Source organism: Ranitomeya variabilis, chromosome 2, assembly GCF_051348905.1.
Source record: "Ranitomeya variabilis isolate aRanVar5 chromosome 2, aRanVar5.hap1, whole genome shotgun sequence".
In the NCBI taxonomy this organism is placed as follows: domain Eukaryota; kingdom Metazoa; phylum Chordata; class Amphibia; order Anura; family Dendrobatidae; genus Ranitomeya; species Ranitomeya variabilis.
Window position 1 is genome coordinate 490,858,979 of NC_135233.1, and position 12,704 is coordinate 490,871,682.

The window sequence follows — 12,704 nt, forward strand, 5'->3', positions numbered from 1 at the left end:
CCACAGTGCTTCCATAACAGCGCCGGCGATAGTGCCTCCATAACAGCGCCGGCCACAGTGCCTCCATAACAGCTCCGACCACAGTGCCTCCATAACAGCACCTGCCACAGTGCCTCCATAACAGCGCCGGCCACAGTGCTTCCATAACAGCGCTGGCCACAGTGCCTCCATAACAGCGCCAGCCACAGTGCATCCATAACAGCCCCAGCCACAGTGCCTCCATAACAGCGACCGGCCACAGTGCCTCTATAACAGCGCCAGCCACAGTGCCTCTATAACAGCGCCAGTCACAGTGCCTCCATAACAGCACCGGCCACAGTGCCACCATAACAGCGCCAGCCACAGTGCCTCCATAACAGCGCCAGCCACGGTGCCTCCATAACAGCGCCAGCCACAGTGCCTCTATAACAGCGCCAGCCACAGTGCCTCTATAACAGCACCAGCCCCAGTGCCTCCATAACTGCACCAGCCACAGTGCCTCCATAACAGCGACCGGCCACATTGCCTCCATAACAGCACCGGCCATCAGTCCGTGAAAATCAGACGGCGCTGGGATGTTCAAGATCAGACATGTCCCTGATTTTTTTTTTTCCGCAGATCACTCTGTCTCAGTCTGAGGAAAAAAATCATACATGTGCACAGAATATCATAGGCACGAGTGCTGTCTTTGAAAACCATGTATAGCTCATGTTCGAGAAAATCGGTCGTGTTCATGGGCCCTAGTTCTGAGTCCTCTGCAGAATCCTAGATGATGTTTACTAACATGCTGCTTCGCAGAGCTACAACAGTGTCAATAAGAGTGCCAACCACAGTGCCTCCATAACAGCGCCGGCCACAGTGCCTCCATAACAGCGCCGGCCACAGTGCCTCCATAACAGCGCCGGCCACAGTGCCTCCATAACAGCGCCTGCCACAGTGCCTCCATAACAGCACCAGCCACAGTGCCTCCATAACAGCGCCGGCCACAGTGCCTCCATAACAGCTCCAGCCACAGTGCCTCCATAACAGCACCGGCCACAGTGCCTCCATAACAGCACCGGCCACAGTGCCTCCATAACAGCACCGGCCATAGTGCCTCTATAACAGCACCAGCCACAGTGCCTCCATAACAGCGCCGGCCACAGTGCCTCCATAACAGCTCCGGCCACAGTGCCTCCATAACAGCACCGGCCACAGTGCCTCCATAACAGCACCAGCCACAGTGCCTCCATAACAGCACCGGCCATAGTGCCTCTATAACAGCACCAGCCACAGTGCCTCCATAACAGCGCCGGCCACAGTGCCTCCATAACGGCACCGGCCACAGTGCCTCCATAACAGCACCAGCCATAGTGCCTCCATAACAGCGCCGGCCACATTGCCTCCATAACAGTGCCTCCATAACAGCGCCGGCCACAGTGCCTCCATAACAGCGCCGACCACAGTTCCTCTATAACAGCGCCGACCACAGTTCCTCTATAACAGCGCTGACCACAGTTTCTCTATAAGGCTGGGTTCACATTGCGTTAAGTGCAGTCCGTTCAATGCATGCGCTGAACGGACTGCGCAATGCAAGTGCCTTTTAAAGATCGTGTTATGTGATCGCGCTAGCGCAGATGCTCCATCTGTGCTAGCGGTGACGGACCCGAAAACGCTGCAGACCGCGTCCGAGGGTCCGTCACAGAATGACGGCACATCGCTAACGCATGCCGATTATGACATGCGTTAGCGATGCGCTACATAATGGCAGTTAATGGGTGCGCTAACGCATCCGTTACATAGCGTTAGTGCCGCTATGTAACGGATGCCATCAGCACATTGCCATTAACGCAATGTGAACCTAGCCTAACAGCGCCGACCACAGTACCTCCATGACAGCGCCGGCCACAGTTTCTCTATAACCATGTCAGCCACAGTTCCTCTATAACCGTTCCGGACACAGTTCCTCTATAACAGTGCCTCCATTACAGCGCCGGTCACAGTTCCTCTATAACAGTGCCGGCCACAGTTCCTCTATAACAGTTCCGGTCACAGTTCCTCCATAACAGCGCCAGCCACTGTGCCTCCATAACAGCGCCAGCCACTGTGCCTCCATGACAGTGCCAGCCACTGTGCCTCCATGACAGTGCCATGGCTTCTGCAATAGTTGCATCCACAATCCCCTTACAACATATTGTAGTTCAGTTTTCCACACGCTGAAATTACATGTCAGCAGTGATTATTACATTTAAGTTGATGAGAACCTCAGTTAGGTGACACTTTTGACATGATGTGATATTGTGTCCAGGAGGATAGGAGTAGTAGTCTGCGCTGCTGTGCCAGATTCTAGAAATTTTAGGAATATGATGAGTGATTAGACCTTCGGTTTATTCCCAACATGTTTCGAAGTTGAACCAATTTCTTCATCAGGAGAACCACAATATTGAAATAGAACATACCATGGACAAACCTAAATAGTTCACAATTTCCAAAAAAAGAACCAAAATAAGTTGAACACGACCCTGAATGATACATGTGACTGAACACTTGTATGAATCAATAAAGTTTGTGAAACAGAAAAAAGCTTATGTGCAAAAAAATGTATAGAGGAGCATTTCGCCTAAGGCTTAGGGCATGAGTTTCTGACTTTTTGCAGTTGTATTATAATTATTAGTATACGGTTCATCCAAAAGTTCTGTAGAAAGCATGGGAAGTAGTGATGGCCGGAAGGATGGGGAAACAAGGGGAGCAATATGTGAGAGGAGCAGAAGATAAATGAGAGACGCAACGTTAGAGAGCGTGGAGGATACTCGGAGGGGGGCTGTAGTGTCACACGCCTCTTGCTTCCTAACAGGCCTCCAGCTGGCTCCTGTGTTACTCGACCATATGTCTGCCCTGTTCCGTGTCTAATAAATATTCACAAAGCAGAGGGGGTACAGGGTCTTACAAATGGGCTGTTAACCTGTTCATGTCCTCAGTTTTTCGCTTGCATCATATTTTGTCCTTCATTAATCATTGGCCAGTAGCGGCATCAGCCATCGAAAACTTGTTCTTTCACGGCGGTAATATAGATTGGCAATGCAGATGAAGGATTCCTGCCGAATGATCAGGAACACTTTTGTTCCATTCAATCACAATCACGGGAATCATGTCAAGGTTAAATATGTTAGTTTTTCCCATTGCATCCTGCATTATCTGGTTTTCGTTCATTTTCCTTAATACGAGATCTCACAATTGCTGACATTTTCTCCGGCTCTTTTTCAGTCCCCATTTACCATCTTGTCTGTTATACTTTCTGTATATTTCAACCCAATTCCTTCATTATCCCTTTCTTTTCTCTCTCAGGAGCTCCAACCAGCGAGATAATTATAGTCTCCGGTGTCCTCGCCCTCAGCCTGAGTATCACTATTGTAATGTGTGGACTCTGCCAGTGGTGCCAGCGAAAACTGGTAAGTAAGCACTATTCGTCTTTATCCTTTTTCTTATTACTTCATGTTTGTAAATTATTTGATGAGTATGCATTCATAAAAGATGATAAGAGATGACAGGAGGAGAAATCACATCATGTACATATTCCCCTATCAAGTCTCTGATTATTTTTGTATTTTCAAGTGGAACTAGTGATTAGATAACAAATGAATCACCCATGGTACAAACCACATGGTAGTTAGTAGGGTTGAGCGACTTTCATTTTTTTAAGGTCGAGTCGGGTTTTGTGAAACCCGACTTTGTCCAGAGTCGAGTCGAGTGCAGTCGGCCGACTATCGCTAAAAGTCGGGGATCGACCGAAACACGAAACCCAATGCAAGTCAATGGGGAACCATAGTCGGCAGTGAGTGGAGGCCAGGAAAACACCTACAGTGCCCATTTTAATGCCAAAAACATCCATTCTTGTTTCTGAAGCTTGTCAATCTAAATTAACTTTATAATAATAGTTGGGCATAGGAAATTGGGGGTCATTTGGCAAAAGTTGTGGGGGGTAGGGCTGGTTCAAGGCTTTAGTGGGCCCAGGAAATGTGGACTACGTCACGGCGGTGGAGCAGGGAGAGGTAAGTATTTCAACGTTGCAAGTGCTGTGATCCTGAGCAAGCAGGGGGGGCCCACTCGTTCGCATTGGCACTGGCACAGGGCCCCTCAAAGTACAGCGGTGTGTTTGCACGGCGGGGGCGCCTCCCACCAGCAGCGACACTTTTGCGTACTCTGAGGGGCCCTGTGCCAGTGACGTCGCCAACGAGTATGCCCCCCCCACCTGATGAAGGAACCTGCACTTTCATCTGCACCTTCCTCTTTGTCCCTGTGTAAGGTGGTTTAACATGCGGTAAGGGGGACCTTACTTCCAGCAGGGTCAGATTCTGGCTGTGTAGAGTGCAAGGGGAATGTAGTGTTCTGGGTCAATGTACCAGCAGACTCATCTAGCAGTGGCTGGGCAATGGGCAGGATGAGGAGGAAACAGATATAGGGCCAAAGAATAAAGTAGGCTAAATGCAGTTCAAAATTGGTAACAGGACTAAACAGGCGGCACTGCTTTGTTCAGTGGAGTAGCAAACCCAAGAGCAGCAGACACTGTTTTAAGGGCCCAACCACACTAGTAGGCCAAATGCAGTTTAATATCTGATACTATAGGCCGAAAGCCAGAAGGTAGAAGCTCAGCTGTATTCAGTTGAGGGCAACACCAGGGAGGGGCAGACACCGTTAGTAGGCCCTAACCACCATTTTTTTATTTAAAAACAGCACTTAATGAGAGCCAGAAGGTTGAAGCACAGCTGTATTCAGTTGAGGACAAACACCAGGCAGGGGCAGACACCGTTAGTAGGCCCTAAACACCATTTTTTTAATTTAAAAACAGCACTTAATGAGAGCCAGAAGGTTGAGGCTCAGATGTATTCAGTTGAGGACAAACACCAGGCAGGGGCAGACACCGTTAGTAGGCCCTAAACACCATTTTTTTATTTAAAAACAGCACTTAATGAAAGCCAGAAGTTTGAGGCTCAGCTGTATTCAGTTGAGGACAAACACCAGGCAGGGGCAGACACCGTTAGTAGGCCCTAAACACCATTTTTTTATTTAAAAACAGCACTTAATGAGAGCCAGAAGGTTGAGGCTCAGCTGTATTCAGTTGAGGAAAAACACCAGGGAGGGGCAGACACCATTAGTAGGCCCTAAACACCATTTTTTTATTTAAGAACAGCACTTAATGAGAGCCAGAAGGTTGAGGCTCAGCTGTATTCAGTTGAGGACAAACACCAGGCAGGGGCAGACACCGTTAGTAGGCCCTAAACACCATTTTTTTATTTAAAAACAGCACTTAATGAGAGCCAGAAGGTTGAAGCACAGCTGTATTCAGTTGAGGACAAACACCAGGCAGGGGCAGACACCGTTAGTAGGCCCTAACCACCATTTTTTTATTTAAAAACAGCACTTAATGAGAGCCAGAAGGTTGAAGCACAGCTGTATTCAGTTGAGGACAAACACCAGGCAGGGGCAGACACCGTTAGTAGGCCCTAAACACCATTTTTTTTATTTAAAAACAGCACTTAATGAGAGCCAGAAGGTTGAGGCTCAGCTGTATTCAGTTGAGGAAAAACACCAGGGAGGGGCAGACACCGTTAGTAGGCCCTAAACACCATTTTTTTATTTAAGAACAGCACTTAATGAGAGCCAGAAGGTTGAGGCTCAGCTGTATTCAGTTGAGGACAAACACCAGGCAGGGGCAGACACCGTTAGTAGGCCCTAAACACCATTTTTTTATTTAAAAACAGCACTTAATGAGAGCCAGAAGGTTGAAGCACAGCTGTATTCAGTTGAGGACAAACACCAGGCAGGGGCAGACACCGTTAGTAGGCCCTAACCACCATTTTTTTATTTAAAAACAGCACTTAACCCCTTAATCCCGTATGACGTACTATACCGTCGAGGTGGGGTGGGCCTTAATTCCCGGTGACGGTATAGTACGTCATACGCGATCGGCCGCGCTCACGGGGGGAGCGCGGCCGATCGCGGCCGGGTGTCGGCTGCATATCGCAGCTGACATCCGGCACTATGTGCCAGGAGCGGTCACGGACCGCCCCCGGCACATTAACCCCCGGCACACCGCGATCAAACATGATCGCGGTGTACCGGCGGTACAGGGAAGCATCGCGCAGGGAGGGGGCTCCCTGCGTGCTTCCCTGAGACGATCGGTACAAGGTGATGTACTCACCTCGTACCGAACGTCTTCTCCCTGCAGGCCCCGGATCCAAAATGGCCGAGGGGCTGTATCCGGGTCCTGCAGGGAGCACTTCCGGGTCGGAGCAGGCTGCAGATGAAAGCTGCAGCCTGCACGGCTGTAAGTGAGATCGGAGATCTCACAGAGTGCTGTGCACACTGTGAGATCAGCGATCTGTAATGTCCCCCCCTGGGACAAAGTAAAAAAGTAAAAAAAAAAATTTCCACATGTGTAAAAAAAAATAAAAAAATTCCTAAATAAATAATAATAAAAAAAAAAAATATTATTCCCATAAATACATTTCTTTATCTAAAAAAAACAAACAAAAACAATAAAAGTACACATATTTAGTATCGCCGCGTCCGTAACGACCCAACCTATAAAACTGGCCCACTAGTTAACCCCTTCAGTAAACACCGTAAGAAAAAAAAAAAAAAAACGAGGCAAAAAAACAACGCTTTATTACCATACCGCCGAACAAAAAGTGGAATAACACGCGATCAAAAAGACGGATATAAATAACCATGTTACCGCTGAAAACGTCATCTTGTCCCGCAAAAAACGAGCCGCCATACAGCATCATCAGCAAAAAAATAAAAAAGTTATAGTCCTGAGAATAAAGCGATACCAAAATAATTATTTTTTCTATAAAATAGTTTTTATCGTATAAAAGCGCCAAAACATAAAAAAATGATATAAATGAGGTATCGCTGTAATCGTACTGACCCGACGAATAAAACTGCTTTATCAATTTTAACAAACCCGGAACGGTATAAACGCCTCTCCCAAAAGAAATTCATGAATAGCTGGTTTTTGGTTATTCTGCCTCACAAAAATCGGAATAAAAAGTGATAAAAAATGGTCACGTGTCCGAAAATGTTACCAATAAAAACATCAACTCGTCCCGCAAAAAACAAGACCTCACATGACTCTGTGGACCAAAATGTGGAAAAATTATAGGTCTCAAAATGTGGAGACGCAAAAACTTTTTTGCTATAAAAAGCGTCTTTTAGTCTGGTTTCACACTTGCGTTTTTATCTGCATGCGTTTTTTAAAAAAACCGCATGTGTGAAAAAATGCATGTAAACGCGGTAAAACGCATGCGTTTTTATAGAAAAACACAAGAAAACAAGAAAAAAACAAAAAACCCTAACCCTACCCCTAACCTGAAATACGTGGCACTGAAATATACGTTTATATACGTATATAAGTGCCACGATATTTCAGTGGCCACGTATATAAGTGCCACGTATTTAAGTGCCACGTATTTACGTGCCACGTATTTACGTGCCACGTATTTACGTGCCACGTATTTACGTGCCACGTATTTTTCAGTGCCTGAAATACGTGGCACTGAAATACGTGGCACTGAAATACGTGGCACTTAAATACGTGGCACTTAAATACGTGGCACTTAAATACGTGGCACTTAAATACGTGGCACTTAAATACGTGGCACTTAAATACGTGGCACTTATATACGTGGCACTTATATACGTGGCACTTATATACGTGGCACTTATATACGTGGCACTTACATACGTGGCACTTACATACGTGGCACTTACATACGTGGCACTTACATACGTGGCACTTATATACGTGGCACTTATATACATGGCCAGGGCAGTTTCTAGCCCAAAAATGACACAGGGCGAGAGTAGGAAATTTCTCCCCCCCCCCCCCCCCCCCCCCCGGCACCGAAAATAATAAACATTATTTTTGTGGGCTTGAGTAATAAATAGAGAGCAGGCTTGTATCTTCCCTTTTTTTAATAAATTATAATTTGCCTTTAACTTATATAGAACTTGGGGAAAAGGGACAAGTATGCTAATTATTAACGGTGAGAACAAAGTTGTAGGTAAATAATATCTATTAATTATTTTGGAAACAGATCCTAAAAATTGTAGGTTGCAGATTTATGAGAAACTGACTCTTCTAGATTTAGCCGCTGCAAAAGCATTAATAGCTTCCGAATAATTCAGCTTTTCTGCCAGTTCATTTTCTAATTCCAGGTCACATTTACTAATCTCTTCTAAAAGGAGATTGGCGAGACTTTCCCCAGATGTATCAGTAGCAGGACGATAGCCAATAAAATGTTCCTTTATTGCTACGTGATCATCATCTATATCAACAAATCTTAAGGTGTATGACAACTGTTCAGTGTGACCTGCATCTTGTGTGCAGTCCAACATTATTGAAAAATACTTAGATCTTTTGGCTTTTTCTAGAATACATTTCTTCACCTGAGAGGCCATCAAGCAGATAATTTCATTTTGAATTAAATTTCCACAGTAATGTGTATGGATTTCCTGGGAAGTAATTCGTTTTAAATGATCTCTCATTACTGGTTCAAATTTTCCAAGAAGCTCTATAAGCCCAAGGAAATGTCCATTATTTGGTGTAAACAATGTATTTGACGATCCTCGAAAAGCTAAATTATTGGTTGCCAGGTATACAGTTACTGCCATAACTCTTTCCAACACTTCTCGCCTGGGTGAGGATGCCACCAGACTGCCAAAGATGAGGTAAGTCAGCTGGGCCCCCTCCCGGGTTTCATGCTGTGGGGCATGCCAAATCAGCATGCCCCAAGGGTGGTTGGGGGGGGGGCAGGTGTGGGGGTCCCCATCCAAAAAAAAAGGCTAGCCCAACCCATCCCATCCCTCAGACCCCCTCACCTGTTCAGTGTGTCAGTGCCCTCTGCCCTCTGAGTCTGAGCGCGCTCAGACTGCTAAATGGGGCTGCTGGGAAGGGAAGGACTAATCCATAGGCAGGGGGTGGGCATTTTTGCTATACTGCTACCACTGTCAGACTAGACTGCAGCCTGTCCTGTCCAGCATTGAAATTGGCAACAGCCAGGCAGCCTAGTCTGACAGTGATAGTGTGTGTGCTTAGCTCTTTGATCACTGTCTCAGGGAGCGCCCGTGCTCAGCCGAGAGCGCGGCGCCCCTGCTATCAGTGTGGGAGTGGCCGAGCTGCCTCATCCTGGCTGTTCATTCTCGCTGTTCATCCAGCGCGGAGCGGAGGTGAGTCATACCTCCCAACTTTTGAAGATGGGAAAGAGGGACAAAGTTTGCGGCGCGCTTTGCGCGCCGCGGCAAATTTTAGGCCACGCCTCTGACCACACCCATTCATAATTAGTCACACCCATATCCACATCCCAACCACACCCATTTAGCACTGCCGATCACACTGTTTCATATACAATAATTATAAACAAAAAAATATGGCCACACAGTGCCCCATACTGTATAATGGCCACACATGATGCTCCATACTGTATAATGAACACACATGACGCTCCATACTGTATAATGGCCACACATGATGCTCCATACTGTATAATGAACACACATGATGCTCCATACTGTATGACCGCAAATGATGCTCCATACTGTATAATGACCGCACATGATGCTCCAGACTGTATAATGACCGCACATGATGCTCCATACTGTATAATGACCCCACATGATGCTCCATACTGTATAATGACCGCACATGATGCTCCATACTGTATAATGACCGCACATGATGCTCCATACTGTATGACCGCAAATGATGCTCCATACTGTATAATGACCGCACATGATGCTCCAGACTGTATAATGACCGCACATGATGCTCCAGACTGTATAATGACCGCACATGATGCTCCAGACTGTATAATGACCGCACATGATGCTCCAGACTGTATAATGACCGCACATGATGCTCCAGACTGTATAATGACCGCACATGATGCTCCAGACTGTATAATGACCGCACATGATGCTCCATACTGTATAATGGCCGCACATGATGCTCCATACTGTATAATGGCCACACATGATGCTCCATACTGTATAATGGCCGCACATGATGCTCCATACTGTATAATGGCCACACATGATGCTCCATACTGTATAATGACCGCACATGATGCTCCATACTGTATAATGACCGCACATGATGCTCCATACTGTACAATGACCGCACATGATGCTCCATATTGTATAATGACCGCACATGATGCTCCATACTGTATAATGACCGCACATGATGCTCCATACTGTATAATGGCCACACATAATGCTCCATACTGTATAATGACCGCACATGATGCTCCATACTGTATAATGACCGCACATGATGCTCCATATTGTATAATGACCACACATGATGCTCCATACTGTATAATGACATACAGGCACGCAGCTCACACACAGGCACGCAGCTCACACGCACGCAGCTCACAAACACATGCAGCTTTGACACAAATGCATCACACACGCAGCCATCACACACACACGCAGCCATCACACACACACACACGCAGCCATCACACACACACACACGCAGCCATCACACACACACACGCAGCCATCACACACACACACACACGCAGCCATCACACACACATGCAGCCATCACACACACACGCAGACATCACACACGCAGCCATCACACACACACACACACGCAGCCATCACACACACACGCAGCCATCACACACACGCAGCCATCACACACACACAGCCATCACACACACACAGCCATCACACACACACAGCCATCACACACACACAGCCATCACACACACACAGCCATCACACACACGCAGCCATCACACACACACAGCCATCACACACACACGCAGCCATCACACACACGCAGCCATCACACACACGCAGCCATCACACACACGCAGCCATCACACACACGCAGCCATCACACACACACACGCAGCCATCACACACACACGCAGCCATCACACACACAGCCATCACACACACACACGCAGCCATCACACACACACACACACGCGCAGCCATCACACATGCAGCCATCACACACACACGCAGCCATCACACACACACACGCAGCCATCACACACACACACACGCAGCCATCACACACACACACACGCAGCCATCACACACACACAGCCATCACACACACACACGCAGCCATCACACACACGCAGCCATCACACACACACACACGCAGCCATCACACACACACAGCCATCACACACACACACGCAGCCATCACACACACGCAGCCATCACACACACACACACGCAGCCATCACACACACACAGCCATCACACACACACACCCAGCCATCACACACACACACACGCAGCCATCACACACATCACACACACACAATCTCCTCTGTGATGCAGGGGCGGCTGATGTCCATGTGCAGCTCTCTGCTGAAGTCTTCAGTCTCCTGCTCACAGCTCTGCACTATCCCGGCACCTCCCCCGTCTCTCCTTCTCTGCCGGGATAGCAGCTAAGAGCAGAAGCCGGAGCTCCGTGCGCAACCATTATGTGCGGTGCGGGGGGGGGGGCGCGGCGACGCGAGGCGATGATCTGACCGCTCAGCTGTCAGATTTGCAGCTGAGTTCGGGCAGGGCGCGCCCGCGCTCAGCACTGAGCGCGGCATCCGCGCCCCTGACAGCCCTTAAACAGCAGCAGCAGCGGGCAGGGGACCACCGGGGCCCGAGGCCTCTCCTGCGCCCCCCGGCCCCACGGCGCCCCGTGTGGCCGCCCTGCCCGCCCTGTTGAAGAAACGGCCCTGTACATGGCACTTATGACTGTCAGAAAATGTTCAGTAAACGGTTAGGGGTGAGGTTAGGGGTAGGGTTTCAGGTAGAATTGGGGAGTTTCCACTGTTCAGGCACATCAGGGGCTCTCCAAACGCGACATGGCGTCCAATCTCAATTCCAGCCAATTCTGCGTTGAAAAAGTAAAACAGTGCTCCTTCCCTTCCGAGCTCTCCCGTGCGTCCAAAAAGGGGTTTACCCCAACATATGGGGTATCAGCGTACTAGGGACAAATTGAACAACAACTTCTGGGGTCCAAGTTCTCTTGTTATCCTTGGGAAAATAAAAATTTGGGGGGCTAAAAATCATTTTTGTGGGAAAAAAAATATGTTTTATTTTCACGGCTCTGCGTTGTAAACTGTAGTGAAACACTTGGGGGTTCAAAGTTCTCACAACACATCTAGATAAGTTCCTTGGGAGGTCTAGTTTCCAATATGGGGTCACTTGTGGGGGGTTTGTACTATTTGGGTACATCAGGGGCTCTGCAAATGCAACGTGACGCCTGCAGACCAATCCATTTAAGTCTGCATTCCAAATGGCGCTCCTTCCCTTCCGAGCTCTGTCATGCGCCCAAACAGTGGTTCCCCCCCACATAGGGGGTATCAGCGTACTCAGGACAAATTGGACAACAACTTTTAGGGTCCAATTTATCCTGATACCCTTGTGAAAATACAAAACTGGGGGCTAAAAAATCATTTTTGTGAAAAAAAAAAATAATTTTTATTTTCACGGCTCTGCGTTATAAACTGTAGTGAAACACTTGGGGGTTCAAAGTTCTCACAACACATCTAGATAAGTTCCTTGGGGGGTCTAGTTTCCAATATGGGGTCACTTGTGGGGGGGTTTGTACTGTTTGGGTACATCAGGGGCTCTGCAAATGCAACGTGACGCCTGCAGACCAATCCATTTAAGTCTGCATTCCAAATGGCGCTCCTTCCCTTCCGAGC

The 12,704-nt window shown here is 47.8% G+C and overlaps 1 protein-coding gene across 13 annotated transcripts in view; it reads left to right on the forward strand.

Moving 5' to 3' along the window:
* Positions 1-12,704, forward strand: part of SYT7 (synaptotagmin 7) — a 771,057-nt gene that overhangs the window by 384,526 nt on the left and 373,827 nt on the right. For all 13 annotated transcript variants that reach the window (XM_077287911.1, XM_077287907.1, XM_077287912.1 and 10 more), the window contains exon 2: positions 3,304-3,407. In XM_077287911.1, coding sequence (XP_077144026.1) covers positions 3,304-3,407 — 104 coding nt within the window. The remainder of the gene's footprint in view (positions 1-3,303; positions 3,408-12,704) is intronic.